Source organism: Anser cygnoides, chromosome 4 (assembly GCF_040182565.1).
Source record: "Anser cygnoides isolate HZ-2024a breed goose chromosome 4, Taihu_goose_T2T_genome, whole genome shotgun sequence".
Classification (NCBI taxonomy): domain Eukaryota; kingdom Metazoa; phylum Chordata; class Aves; order Anseriformes; family Anatidae; genus Anser; species Anser cygnoides.
The window spans coordinates 50,848,827-50,864,867 of NC_089876.1; the positions used below are offsets into that span (position 1 = coordinate 50,848,827).

Consider the following 16,041-nt stretch of genomic DNA (forward strand, 5'->3'; position numbering starts at 1 on the left):
CGGCCCCCCCACCCCGGCCAGCCACCCCTATATATTGTTTAGCATGACGTCAGATGGTATGGAATACCCCTTTGGCCAGTTTGGGTCAGCTGTCCTGGGTCTGTCCCCTCCCAGCTCCTGCTGCACCCCCAGCCTGCTCGCTGGCAGGACAGAGCGAGAAGCCGAAAAGTCCTTGGCCTGGTGTAAACACTGCTCTGCAACAATTAAAACATCAGCATGTTATCAGCGCTCTTCTCCTCCTAATCCAAAACATAGCACCCTACCAGCTACTATGAGCTACTTAACTCTGTCCTAACTGGAACCAGGACAAAGTGTGAGGAAAAAGAACTGTTAAGAGTGAACCATATAAAAAGCAAGTAAAATCTAAGCAACTGCATTTGGTGTGATTATCTATGAAAGATGTGAATACGAGGTAAAAATCCAGCATGTTTTGAAAATAGATGTCAGGAAAAGTAATATAAGGGTTAATACAACTGTCTAACAAATACCAAAACAAAGAATGATAACAACAGCAGTGGATAATGTCCAGCTTCAGGAGAGAGTAAAAGAGTCTGTTAATGCAAACTAAACATGCAGGAGAAGACTGAATTCAGGCATGATTCTAGGCAGGACTGAGTATCAACATGAGATGACATACAGGTAGTTTGGTGTGGAAAGGTGGATTTAAGAGTCAAAGATAAATATGAAGGCTGAAACAATAGAAAAACGCTAGGTCACTCAAAGAAAAAAAAAAAGACATCAAACCTCACTGAGGATAAAGTACAGTGGGACCCTTGGTGAGTGGCTCGTCAATGGAGGTTAAAAGTATTTGGGGGGAAAAAAAAAAAAAGATGTAGGAAAAAGAGCCAGATGACGATGCTGCTGTCTTCACGTCACCAGAAACAACAGCAGTTGAGTTTTGTCCAAGACTGAGCATTGGCACAGGTTGCCCAGAGAGGCTGTAGAGTCTCCCTCCTCAAAGATCATCAAAATACATGCAGACGTTGTCCTGGGCAACCTATTTAGGGGTGGCTATTTAGGCAGCAGGGCACCAGATAACCTCCGTAGGTCACTCAAAAATTCTGTGATTTTGTGATACAGAGGTCAAGAAAGCAGTCCACAGAACTTGAACAGATTAAGATAAATTTAGATGTCCAGATTTAAAATTTACACTTAGATATCAAAATAAAAAATGTGAATTTAGAACCCTACAATCAATTTTAGGGTAGTGAATTTTTTAAATTATTTTGCTAAATGCAACATTCTTAACATTCTTATTTTTCCCTACTTTATGCATATAAATATAAAATACATTATTCTGCAGGCAACACATTCATAGGTGAACAGTTCAGTGTGCAGAGGAAGTTGTCTGCACTATCTTACTCTTTTTAATTAATATTACTAATATAGAAGTACTAAATGAAAACGATTATATTTTATTCTTTTGCATAGGAGAACAATAAAGAAATATAATTATATCTCCTTTTCTGTTAAACTGTAATACTTTATTAAAAAGATAAAACAGCAACAACAACAGATCTGCTTAACAAAATCCAAATCCTAATCTCTTATGACTTGGTAATTGCAACATTTTTCCTTACCATTCACTTGAAGAATATGAGTTTGAAAGAGCTTATCATAGCCATCAGCATAGCAGGTGTAATTTCCCATATGAGTTGTGGTCACTTTAGTAATATACAAGGAGCCATCATCTCCAAAATCCTACCAGGAAAGATCAAAAACAAGGTTATCGTGTTTACATCTGTATCTCTACAATAATCATGCTCTTCACCTTGGCAACAAAACTGTGATGCAAATATCACAAACAATCAGAACAGCTGACAATAATCTGAAACAGACTATTTTTTGTGAATGGCAGAGGTGCTTGATCTTGCTACATGTATTGGGTCTGTAATAGAAAATACAACTTCTATTTTAACAATTAGCTAAACTCTGAAGTCCTAAGAATGTTTGTTTAGCTATGATAGCTATTTGCAGAAGAAACGCTATTTTGGACTGGGTCAGATCAGATAGCAAACCTAAACCACTGCACAATTTAACAAGGTAAATGATATCCTGTAAAAGCGTCGTCATTCTTTGAAACTAGCAGATACATAGAAAATAAAATAAAAAAAATAAATAATTTTTCTTCACATTTGAGTTAACATTTTTAACTTCATCCTCTTAAATATCTTTAAACGGCATATAGTTTCCACAAGATTAGAATGCAAAATTTAACTATCATTTCAACTCCCGGTTCAATCCTCAGTACAAGATCAATTAAAAAAGACTGTTGTCTTCTTTATTACTGTTCAAGATAACAGTCTAGTACAATCTAGCATCTGTAGTGTTGATATTAAGTACCAATTACTTATTATAAACAAGTTTCCATGTCAATTATTGTAAAAAAAAAAATGTATGGAATAATTAATAGTGTTTATTTATAATAAGGCTATTGACAATTGGTCTAGAAACACTTTTCCAAAACTGAAACTCTTCACAGTATTCTTTGAAAATGACATGTATACACTTGTAAAGCAGAAGTGAGCTATTAAAAATATTTAAATTTGTCGAGATTTCTGAAGTCCAGTCTCACTAATAAAGAGATAACTACCATAGCTCTTTTGTAAGTAAATGGATGTCTGTGCTATGATTTCTCTCTTCTTTTTTGTAGAAAAAAAAAATAGAACATTTCTGTGGCTATTTTACTCAGAGACATCAGTTTTCAACAGGATTTCCCCTATGATATTGTCATTTCATTAGTCAAAATATTTGGGGTTTATGGGTGAGTTTTGTTTTTCAATTACAAAACAATGTCCCTGGCTTATTGTTAGACTGAGTTCAATATTTGTGTTGTTAATTAAATCAAACAATTCAATACAATGGAAATATAAAACTGTAAGGAGTGTTTGGAAAGTGACAAAGAACTATAGACAGAGCTCTTTGAGACACAATGGTGATATATAATTAGTGTTTTACAGAATAACTCACAAGCTAGAGTCACTGAAAAAACTTGTATCGATACAGACAAACATTGAACTTAAGTCTTCAAATATTAACAGCAATAGAGAAGAAAATATTATTTTAACTTTGGAAAAAATGTTTGATGACACTAAAAACATTGTTACAAGTCCTGTTGGTTTTTTGTTGTTGTTTTGTTTTGTTTTAAATAGACTACTGTTCAAGTGAAAATGGCATGGTTCTTCTAAAATTAAATTGAGAAACTCTAATTATTTTTGTCAAAAAAAAAAAGGATTGAGCAATTACTTTAACAATTATTCCACTGCAGCTCTGTTCTGTTGAGAACTTGACATTTAAGAATCATGATGTGTGTCATGAATAACAAGTAAAGGAATACAGAAAGAAAATATTCATTTGACAATGAATCTTTGCTTAGTCGTCTTAGTGTAAATAAGAACAGAAATCCAAAGGTGATTTTTCTTCATAAAATAATTATTTTTCTCTTTGGGTTTATAAAATGCTTTGATATACTAATTCTTGTGCACTAGAGTCTGTGATCATTTACCTGCTGTTCTTCATTATCAGCTCTAGAAAGACCATTGTCAGCTTTCTCCCCGCAGAAGAATGTATAGCAAAAGGCTGCTTGAACTTGCGTAACATCATAGAAACTAGAGGCTTTCTTTTTTTTTTTTTACACCAATTTATTATCAACATATTGTTCCCTTAAACAACTTATTTTTGCTTTAAATCATTATCTGTATTCCAAAACCTGATTTTCCTGTCATCTATGGATCACAACGTCCCCCAAACAAGCCCTCTATCCCTAAATGAAAAATATCATGTTTATTTTCTTTTTCACTCAGCGCACGCAAACAGTTCCCTGCTCAAATCTCACTTGCATAATATAACTGAAAATTCAGTTCAGAGATTAAGAAGTTCAAAAAACTGAATTGGAAAAGCAGTCTGGATTTGGGTAGTCTGAAGCCATCGTATCTGGAGTTGACAAGATTTCTTGTTTTTAAATCAGAAAATGTGATTATTCTAGAAAAGAGGACATAACTCCCTTGCAAAATAACTATTGCTAGTGCTTAGTAGTCCCAGCTTAAGTCAGGTTCTCATGAACCCCAAAATAGGAAATATTATATGGTTTTGTGTTTCTTTTAACGTGTTGTTTTGTTGTTTGTTTGGTTAGTTTTGATTTTTTGTTTGTTTTTAACCCTTGTAAATTTTCAGGCCTAGATGATAACTCTCACCAGTATATCAGCCTCAGCCTTTTACACAGAGGTGCAAACATATAAAACTGAACAGACTGTATTTAAGAGATCTATGAAGTGGTTAAGAACCTTGTTTGGAAATTTCACCTCTGTAAGCTCAGTTTCTGGCAGCTAATGAATTCTATATATGGTTCCTGGAATACCAGCATGCACCTCAACACTAGTACATAGGAAAAAGGTCATTTTCAGGCACCAAAGTTCAGATGCACTTACATACTTTCACAGTATTTATTTTGTGGCCCATCAGTCAGAAAAAATAATACAATCTTAGGATCATATTAAGATGAAATACAATATGATCTTAAGACCTCTTATGGCATTAAGATCTTCAGCTTCTAAAGAATTTCCTAATATTAACCTGAATTCCAAAACTCTACACTTTGGAAGGAGAAAAAAAAAAAAGTGAAAAAGGATAACATAAAAGAAAAGAAAAAAGAAACACAGGAATGAGGACGAGACATGGAGATGTGCATTCTCAGTTATAATATCCTCAGAAAAGGTGAGCTTATTGGGTCTTTAATAAACGTAATTAGCAAGCACCAAAAAAAAAGAATTAATAGCCCTTTTGATCACATGATAACTTTTTTTTCTGTCTGACAAACCTACAACAAAGAAGAAAGTTATATTGGTTATCTTTGTATTGATTGTTAATAATATAGTCACTACAACACTGCTACACTATGACTATGATAATGACAAGATAATTTGGACGGGAATTTTCCCCTTTTTCTAAAGAAAAATCTTGATTTTCTTACATGAAAAGAGAGAGATTTCTATCTCTGAGCTGATCAGAGAAAGAATTTCACCCTAAGAATAAAAATTTTGCTTTGGTCTGCTATGGAAAAGATGTGCCAACAGTTACAGCCATCTAGGTATTTTCTCAAAAACAGTTTTTGATTTGTAAAAACAACTAGTACACATTATCCCACTCTGTACACTTGTCCACACTTTCTAAATTTGATTTCAGTTTACTCATGGAAGTCTCAATAATAAGAAGTCACTTGTTTGCTTATTACCTATTTGTTTTCCAGTAGTTATCTTCAACTTATTTATTCTGTGTCACCTTGTGAAAAGCTTTTGAGGGTTAACTGGAAACATTTTGTAAAATAATTATTGATGTATTAGCTTGCCAGATAAATTCCACTCACACTTTTCCTGTTGAGGTCAATTTTACAACTCCTGCTTTCTGCGTAACCAATTTCTTTGTTCATGTTGGCAGAGCAATGCGATTCTGTGGTCGGCTATCACATGTCAGAAAGAACTTAAATTCTGTACAGAAATCACAGAATAATTGTATATGGCACCAATACAAGATTTTTTAAGCTTTTCCTTCTCCCTTTAGAGGGAAAGCAAAACCTGAGTTTCCTATGAATAAATTTTACATACCTTCACTCAGTCTCATATTTTATAGATGCAATAAGGACAAATCATAAATCTAATGAAAATCAACTTATTGGAGAACCAGCTCAACAGAAAATGGCATATCCAGTCAAATTTTCAAGAAAGATCACAGTATTATATAGTATATAGTTGTAATATACAGTAGAAAGCTTCAGATATCCTCACTAGTATCATTCTACTGTCAATACAGAAAAATGGGATCATAGAGTGAGCAATTCATAATGCTTAACAAAATCTCTCGTTCAGATTTTGAGAAAGTCTTTGTGCATATCCCAAGTCTGTCTTACAAATGCTCAGAGATAACCTTTCATTATCTCTTCCTAAAATAAGGCTTAATGATACATGGGAAGTGGCCACTAGTTAAATTCAACAGGATTTGTTCATATTCAGCAAACCTGAGAAAAGATTCACATTTTTCTTACTCTAAATGAAGAGAACACTGTACCTATTTACACAAATAGAGACGTATGATTTTTTGTTATTCTTTTGGATGCAGTATGGACTGAAGTTTCATTTCATGATGAGATAGTGACAGCTAACAGATGGTAGCATCCATTATTCTGTGGAAAATTTGCAGCAGCTTTGTGCTATGTTGATTGATTAAAAAAATGTTTTTGCTATCCTGAAAGCTAATAAGATTAAAAGTTCACTTAGAATCTGAAGACAAACCACACTGAAAAGTGCCATAAAACCCCACGCTCTTGGGTCACTGGTGAGAATCACAACTTCTTTAACTATACATAGTTACATAAAGAGAATTACTGGATATTCTACACAAGAGGTATGCACTAGACATAAGCACAGCTTTGCCAAAGTACAGGAGCACTAGCAGCTAACTAAAAAACTTCACCAATATTTTACTTCCTGAAAAAATCTGTAACTTATGTTATCTCGCTGTGAAGGTGACTGCTAATTTATTTAGACATTCAAAATCTCCAACTGATTAGATAAAGTTTACTTCAAATGGAAATTCCACCATGCTCAGGTAGTCGTTTTTTCTATTGGTTCATTTTACACACAGATATCTTTGGAATGACTCATGTACCATTCAACCTTTACTCCTTTTTAAACATAATCAGATTTAAAAGTTTCTCACATATTTCTCAATTTAACTTCATAACCAGTTACATTAATTTGTAATTACCTAATTTTCACAGCTTATTATAACTTCCGAAAACCATTCTATTTTTTTTTTAATCAGCTTTAACTGTAGATGTATTTATTAAACTTTAAGCTAGACCTGCAAAAAGAAACCAACTTTGCACTATGCAATATACTTTTATGAAATCACAATCCAAAGCAATATCTAATTGCTAGGAGGTCCTAATTCAGCAGAAGAACTGACACAATTTGCACTTTAAGATGACTCAGTTTAGGGTCAGATTTGTGGAATGAGCTTGGCAAGGGTATCTCATTTGTACACTCTCTTTCTAACACTTTTGCAGAAAAAGAAGAGTATAAATAAAACACTGAATACTTCCTAAATTGTCTTGATTCTGAAAATATCAGCTCTTCATAATTACACTGTTTAACTAGATTTTATTTTAATTACTTAGTTTATAAGCATCAGTAATAGAGCTCACATTTTATTCCATAGAAGTAAATTCCTCAGGATTTTTTTTTTTTTTTTTACAACCTCAAGAGAATCTACAAACAATACAAAAATATTCCAATGAGATTTCATGATACCAAAATTTTCATACAGTTTTGATGCAGTCATTCTAATGTACGCACTAACATTCCAGGAGCAAGAGAGATGGTCATAGATTATTATTATTTTTAATTTTTTTTAAGTTTTATGCAGTCTGCAAAAGCCCTGAGATATAAATTTTCTTTTATTACAAACTACCCCCTGTACATGTGATTAAACAAGCAACAGATAAAAAAAACACCTTGTCAAACACACAAAACTTTCAAATATCTTGCAGAGAAAACGACTTTAAAAAAGATAACAGGAGATTCTTTACCTGTCTCTATGTGTTACTTGAAGAAGAGATACAGAGGGTAGGAAAAAAAGAAAAAAATACACCTAGTACCTTCTAATCTGATTTTCAAATCTGAATGACTTACTTTATTTTTAGTGTGCAAAGGAAAAAATGCATACTGTAACTTGAACAGTTGATTTAAGTTGAACTCTAATTTTTTTATTCAGCAGTAATGCATGATCTCCAGACAACAGCAGAGAGAAAATAAGACCAGTCACACACACTCCTTGGATTATTAATAAAAGCCGATTTGTGTCAGTTCATTATCAAGTATGTTATATAAAAAAACTAGTACATAGATGCTTAGAAAGATTTTGAATGGACTTCCTATACAAAAGATTTTTAAAAGTGCATACCTAAATACACACAATGAAGGGAATGACATCTGTCCACTGGAGTCCTTTGCTCATGTACAAAATCAAAATAATGAAAGCTTGCATGTTAGCAGAGCAGCTTCATTTAAAAAGAGTCTCTAGCCCAGCATGACAGACACTAAACTCACCAAAAAAATAAATAAATTCTTGCACAGAGTCTTTAAGCAAACAGCAAATTCCAGTCAACCTGGACTAAGCACTTAGTATGAGCTAAAGTACATGCAAAGGTTGAATTACACTAAAAAAAAAACATTGAAACCTGCAACAATTGTAATACCTATATTAGTTATCTACAGGCAACATCATAGACATAGCCTTTGCTCAAACCACTAATACCATGCTCTATACTCATCAGTCTAATCATTTATCACAAGAAAACTTTACTAGGCAAGATGAATTTATTTACGTCTGAAAGAAAAGACTGTTCAGTATCATTGGTAACAACCTCAAGACTTTCACAGTAACCACCGAAACTAGTTGTGTAGGAAAAATTCATCCTCCCCCACTCCCTCACCCCTGCAAAACTTCAGCATTTTAGCTATATAGATGTGAACTAGAAATTTAAATGCAAAATCAAGCAAAACTATAGGTTCCTCTAAAACTACCAACAGATAGACATTGTCAAAATTCAGAGTAAATTTAGTAAAACTTCTAGTTTATTTTACCTGTCCTCCAACAGAATAATGAAAACACTTTAGCCATGGACACAAAGGTTACTTATATCCAATTAGAAAAACTTCTGAATGCAAGTTTTTGAAAAAGGAGCTCTAGATTATTATGATAGCTATATAAATATGGCATAAAAATGACAAGGAAAGGAAGACGACACAAGAATGTGATAACGTTTACATATGGTACAGACCTTTGGGTGGTGAAAGAGAAATTGGTCTATGCTAGAGTAGATCATCAATAAAATTTAGAAATTAATGGATATATGGTACTAGGATTATGGGTATATAGATCACTGAGCAGTTTAATTCATAGAAATGTTAAATGCCATCACTTGAAAAGTGAGGCAGACATACCGCCTTCTGTTGCAATCCTGTCAGAGCTCACAAATTAAGCAGGGTTGATCTGGATAAGTAATTTGCTTCATGTCACTTCTGCAAGTAGCAGTACTCGTCATTTTATAGGTGGGAAGCAATTTTCTTTTTGATTCAGTACTGAATCAATGACTTGATACAGTGATCAAACACTTCCAGATGATTTTTTTTAATTATTTTTTTTTTTTGTAATAAATATTGCAGATGCCAGTTGAGCCAAATTCCCAATAGTTAATTACGTCCTACCCGTCCTTCCTTCTCTTTTCTGGACTGCTTGGGAGGGACAGGCAAAGATGTTTCTTTTTTTGGTGTTTAAGCATTCATACCTCTCTCTTCAGTTAAACAGACTCTTAGATATCAAAGCACTTTTGTTACTGATGATGTGGCCCTCCTATTTAATGTACTATAGCAATGATTTGAAAGTCAGGGCTGTGAGCCACAGGAGGCCATTATTAACAAAGCATCTTTCGTATGCTTTTAAGAAAGACTGACCTTACCTGCTAGCTGTAGCCTAGTCCAGGTTGTTGCCTAGCTTTTAAGATATTTTTTTTTCCTAAAATAATAACCTGAAAAGCTTGATATCCTTTCTATATCCTTTATGGCTCTTTCACACAACTCTTATCAAATCTGTCAAAAGCATCAAGTCTAGTATAATAGCAAAAGTACTGCAAAACGAGATGGACGAGGTGGAAACATAAATATATAGCTAGTAAAAAATAAGAGAAAATATATGCCACAGAAACAAATGAGCATGCTTATATCTGTACCTAAATAACAAACTGCAATTTTTCATATGTTTACCAGACATTTATAACACAAGGTGAATTTGCCAGTTTCAGCAACACAAAGTGTAGATATAGCCTACATATATATAGATATACTCGCATATATAAAGAAAAGAACAGAGGAAAAAGGCCAATTTGAACTGAAGAGAAAGGGTTGAGGGAGAAAGATGCTATGGCTGTGAAAAACCTAAGATACAAAAATTCTTAAGTCAGCTGATAACAATAGATCAAATAACTTTCTGATAATTTTAAAATACAGGGAAGATGGGCAAGAGTGAAAAGAAAGGTGGGTGTGATAGAAGTTGTGGTGTCTCTGAAAAAAGAAGTAATAGGAGAATAATAAAGAATATTTAAATTAAAAATACGGTATAAAAATCAAGATGCATTCAAAAGATTGTTACCTTAAAGGAAAACATTATCAATATAAATGAAACCTCTAACTCTTTACTTTTCTTAAAATATTTCCATGTTTCTACATTATCTGCTAATTTGTATTGACAATAGAAAACTTAAAAATAGAACAGGTAGGGAGACATAACTCTATTGTAAAATACCAAAAATAATGATGTAAATGAAAAAAATTGTTATTTTTTTCATTATATAACTTTTAGAAATTTCTAGACAGATATTTTTATCTTTTTACTTTTTTATTTTTATTTTGATCAGAAAGTGAGTCTAATGGGGGAACAGTGACTTCAAAAACGTTCACGAAACATCACTGCATGCTTAGACTTTGGTATAAATTATGCCAAAGATAGGTATTATAGGGCTAGTCTTTCCAAAATCTTTCTGCTGCTTCCATAATACTTGTATAATGTTCATTATTTTTGTGTGATTGAAAATCGTACAACAAAGTTCTGTACTATCATAGCTGTATCACAAACAAAATTAGTGAGCATGGACAAACATGACATTCAGAAATGGCTATTCTTTTCGGCTATTTTGCTTGCTAAGTGCACAAGCTGAAAAATTGAAATGGGTTTCTCAAGTGCGTTGCAAACTCACTGAATTGGCTTATTAGGTGAACTGTGAATGCTGGGGAAGATTCTCCCAGGGTAAACAGAGGAATACAAGGTCTGTAACCTTCAGTGGCTGCCAAAGGATGTCCCTCCTTTAGCACACACTGCATGTACTCCTAGGGGTCACTGGAGAAGCACAGAATCACTGGGAGTTCAGCCTTCTCAGTCTATGTCATCAACTCCCTGGCACTACAATTCATCTCTTTTTTTACCACATTTTAGGAACAGCGTACCTGACATCACAAAACTACCTTTTGGAGAATCAACTAATTTTGAACCTTCATTTCTACAATGCTTAGAGATAATTATAATGCATATATCTGCATTTAATTTTTTGTGTTTATTGGAGTTTTATCTTCAATGACAGGCAGTAGATTAACACAGAAAAAAATATTGTGGCTATGAGTTTAGTATACATCATAATAAGCTAAACATACAATAATAATTTCAAAACTAATAATAAATGTTTCTTGTTTTAGAAGCAGATGATATTAAGTGTGACAGTTCTTAATTTAAGAATATTACTTTCCTGCTTAAAATACCTATAAAAGTGTCCTTGATGTATTCTAGAATCCCTAGTAAAACTAGGCAGAATCGGCAGCAATGTACATGCAGATATGACTACAGAGAAAAACGGTTAACAATGTTTTGAACACCTTTGGTGTTCACATATTTCTGTTGACAGAGAAGACCTCTGAAACAGAAGTACAGAACTATCATTTCAGCTGTTCTTCTGAAGATGTGTTCAATGAGCTCTGTCAAGAAATTGACTTGGAAGAACCAATCAATCTTAAAAATACACAATATTCCTTTTATTTTGTTAACAGTTTCTATCTGTAACTGTCAAAAATGTGTAGTGATGCCTCCTGCCTGCCTGGGGTTATTTTCAAGGTTTCCTTCGGGGCAAGGGAGAATGGACGTACATGTTATGTTAACACCTTTCAGTATCACAAGACCTTTCATTTTTAACTTCTGAGCAACAAACAGGAAAATACTAACAGACTCATCTATTTTGGATACGAATAGTCTAAACAGCTCTAGAATGCAGAATTACAACCACCACAAGATAAGAATACTGGGCATCAGATCTGCAAGATGGAATGACTCTGCCCCACTCTCTAATGGGAAAAGGACTAGATCATGATCTTGGTTACACTGCTGACAGAACAAGGAAAGATTATGGTCCACAGATCCTGATTCTGTTCATCTTGGAAATCAACACTTTCATTTCTCATGAAGATAAAATGAAGCAGTCTGATCTAGCAGAAGAGAAGAGAAAGCCCATGAGAAATTTTAATGCTTCTTCATAAAGAGAGAATCATCATCTGTCTCAAAGTTAAAATAGCTCCCGCCACAAAAAGATGTATATGGAAAACCTTATCATAAAATTCTGCAGTATTATAACTTTAACGAAGCTAGAGCTACAGAACTTGCTTGTCCAGATTATTTTAACAGGAATCAGTACCTTTTAACAGGAATCAGTACCTGTGAATGAAACCTCACTGTAACATTTCACCTTACTTCATTAACCTAGAAGATTATAGATCAATACAGGTACCTGGTTTAAGTGTATCTTTACGGTGTTATGAAAACATGATGCACATTCTAAAGTGGCATTCAGCATGCCAATAATGAAATAAAATAAATATTTAAATAGCTTCCATATTCAAAGAAAAAAAATGTCAGATCTTACACATAACCAGTGTTTCCTTTCGGTGTGATTTATCCCACTACTAAAGAATTAATTGTGACTCAAAGTCAGATTCCAAAAAAGAGAACAGAAAAACAAAGGATAGAAGGGAACTGAATGAAATGATTAGACTGATGGACAAACCTACATATTTTTGGCATATTTATAAATAAATAAAAAAAGCATTAGAGATTTCATAAATCTGATCAGCATCTTCGACAATATTTTCACTTAACTTTTAAAATGAAGTAAAGCAAACAAAATTGGTATTTGACATTAAATGAAAGAGAAAAGGTAATAATACATCTTATTTCAGATCAAGGAAGTCTGCATAAGAAAAAGGACAATTCAATACTGACGAAAATAGAAATGTGCTGAATTTGATGAGTCACTGTTAATCAAATCCAACCACTTCATTAAAAAATTCAGTAAAAAGGGATGTAATAGGTGGGTTGGACTGGTGTCATAAAAATAATGTATAAGGAAAACCTGTAGCTAGGTTGTTAAATTAAACTTTTTATATCTTAGTGGTAACACACAGAATACTGCTGCACCACATAGAATATAAGATGCTGTAATTTCTGTACGGTAATTTGACTACTATTATTCACTAAGCAAATTAGAAAAAGTTAATGTATTGAAAAACACTAGTAGCTTTTAAACTACTGTACTATGACTGATGACACCTGTTTAATTTGTTCATTGTTAGACTGTGCTACCTCTTCCAAAAATGAAGATATTAAGAGCATCATCTCTGAAGGGAAGGCTAAAAGGAAGGAGGCTCTGACATTCCTCTCAGTTCACAGGATCTCTGTACTCTCTCTTAGGCGGGGTGAAGGAGTCACAGAGAAGACTGTAAAAATCAGAGGAGCAATAACAAAGATCCTGGGCTATGAAAACCTCTTGGGGAATGAACCACACCATGCAGGGCTTGCTGCAGCGAGAGAAAAAAAAAAAAAAAGCAGATATCAGGAGTCCCTTCTAGGAGCTATGTTTAACATTTTTGACAGTCTGAAAATATTTTTGTCATCAGTTGCTGAGCAGACCTCTCTAGAATGGAAGGGAATGTGCTATTTCAGAGGACATCAGGTTTTGCTGGCAATTACATTATGTTTTGTTTAAAAACAATCAAGAAGAGGATGCAGATGACTATGATACCAAAAAAGCTAAAGTTGTAATTTGCAGATTATTTTTAATGAGATGAACATATGAGAAAAAGATAATCCACATGTAGCTGCAAAACCCCCAAATTTACATATCAAATAGAAATATTGCAGGTTTTCAATTAAGGTAGCCTAAAGAAAGAGATCATTAGTTTTCATCAAAAAGCAGAAGTTAACCTACACTCCTTTAAAAAGTTACTAATTTAAGTAAGTTAGTAGATGTTAAACTTTCCATATGGGCAAGTCATCTAAGTTGATCTTGTATAAACAAAAGAACAAAGGGCAAACATTTTCTAAGTGTTATTCCTGACAGGTATAGGGAAGCAAGCAGCTGAAAGCAAATCTAAAGGAAAAGGTCAAAAGAGAACAAAGTAAAATGAGATGCAAAGTGTTTAAGAAGTAAATCAACTTCCATGAGAAAAATGTAATATGCATTGTGTTTAGGAAAGATTCTGCTATTTTTTACATTTTCTATAAGTGAGAACTTTTTCTATCATGAATAATAGGCTAGCTAGAATATACTCGAAAAGGTAAGTGAAAAGACTTTAGAAATTTAAGATTCGGGATCACAGCAGGAAAAAGCCCTTCTAAATGTGTACTAAAATAGCAGCAAAATGCCCTACTATATAATTTCTGTACTGAGTCATAGCACAAATAAATTACAATTTAAATTAAGTAAAATTTGCAGAGGCACATAATTTTTCATGGCTTCATTCAGATGGATGCTGATTATCCCTGACTGTTATCAGTTTAAAATTAGAATGATCAGTAGCAAGACACATTACATCCACAAATAGTAACCATATGTACCATAAGAAGAGTTGAGGAGCACTGAGGACTCCTAAAATTACCTATTGGACATTATCAGTAGCATCATTAAAATCTAACTGCACACTTGTGGTCAGATAGCATTCTCTAAGTTATTGTATTGTTGTTAAAAATACTGATTAAATACAATTTTCATTATCGACCCTCAAAAGTCAAACAGTATTTCTTACTGTTTAGGTTTTTTTTTTTTTAATTGTCTCAGAGTATGTAATACAACTCAAATAATTAAGGCTTGCTCATGGTCACTTCCCTAGCTGACAGGCTTAGGCATGTATCCTGTATACTTTCAGTAGGGAAGTAGACTATCTTTCAACAAAATAGAAATTCAATAGTCACAATTTGAGTTTTGACTTAGACTCTCTTGCTTATTGCTGCATTTCCCCATTTGACAAAACACTATGACTTTATATTGTTCTGAGTATATCACTGCCCAAAGCCGATAGTTTAAGCCATATTCAGAACTGCACAGTGCAAAAACTTAATTCATGCACCTTAAGTATTATCATTTGCTATGATTTACAAAATCACATTGTCAGTACTGCTTATTCTGATGGTTTCATATGTGCTTACTTCCAGTTACAATGATGTATGACAAATTTTGCTGTACAAGAAGTATTTATCTGTCTTCCCAGGTCAATGCTTGTTACTTTTTTTCAAAAACCATACTAATATTTACATAAGATTATTAATGTTGAGATGCACATATGTGGTTCTTGTATAACTGAGTAAAGTAAGAATTCTCAGAGTTAGATGAACGTTTTAGCATATAACAGAGTCACAGTAAAGCATAGAATGTTTTACCTCTGGGGACATCCAAAATTATACAAGGGCTTAGGGCTTTTGAATGTTTAAAATTGTCTGAATAAGTACAACACATTCTTTAGTGGTTAAAATGCAACAGAAAGTGGAACACACTATGTTCCCTCTACATTCATGCCTTTGAAATTAGTATTTAAGTAATAAATTCATTTTCCACAGTGAAATATAAAAGACAACTCTTTTCTGTCCAATTATTTTTTTTTCTCCCGAAGGTATCATTTTTATTACATTGCTTGAGTAGATACTAAATGATGACTACATAACAACCTTGAAGCAAATGCGAAATCGTAAGAATTAAACAGACAATATATGACCTAGTTCAGAAAGGAATGACCAAAGAAATATGAAAACAAACAAACAAAAAACAACAAGAAAAACAACAACAACCAAAATAAACCCACAAAGAAACACGAGAAGATCTAGAAATAAATATAAGAGGATAGAATCAGTGCAAACAGTGGAACACAAAATAAATTTTGAAGAAAAGAGACTCTAGGAAGCAGTTAAACTCAATGCTTTTATGCCCAATGGTGTTTTTGTTTTGTTGTTTTGTTTAGTTTCCAGGCTCCACTAACTCCTTCTTCCACTGTTGTTTATCTACACATTAGATGAAGATCACCTGTATATAACTAGAACCTTTGAGTGCTACGTATTTTTAGAGCTTCACCCCATGGATATGTACAAGGGATCTGCCATTCCCTTTGAACTGTAACTAAACTG

The 16,041-nt window shown here is 33.4% G+C and overlaps 1 protein-coding gene across 4 annotated transcripts in view; it reads right to left on the reverse strand.

Annotated features, from left to right (window-relative positions):
* Positions 1 to 16,041, reverse strand: part of FSTL5 (follistatin like 5) — a 333,504-nt gene that overhangs the window by 64,505 nt on the left and 252,958 nt on the right. For all 4 annotated transcript variants that reach the window (XM_066996114.1, XM_048076153.2, XM_048076152.2 and 1 more), the window contains one exon: positions 1,581 to 1,701. In XM_066996114.1, coding sequence (XP_066852215.1) covers positions 1,581 to 1,701 — 121 coding nt within the window. The remainder of the gene's footprint in view (positions 1 to 1,580; positions 1,702 to 16,041) is intronic.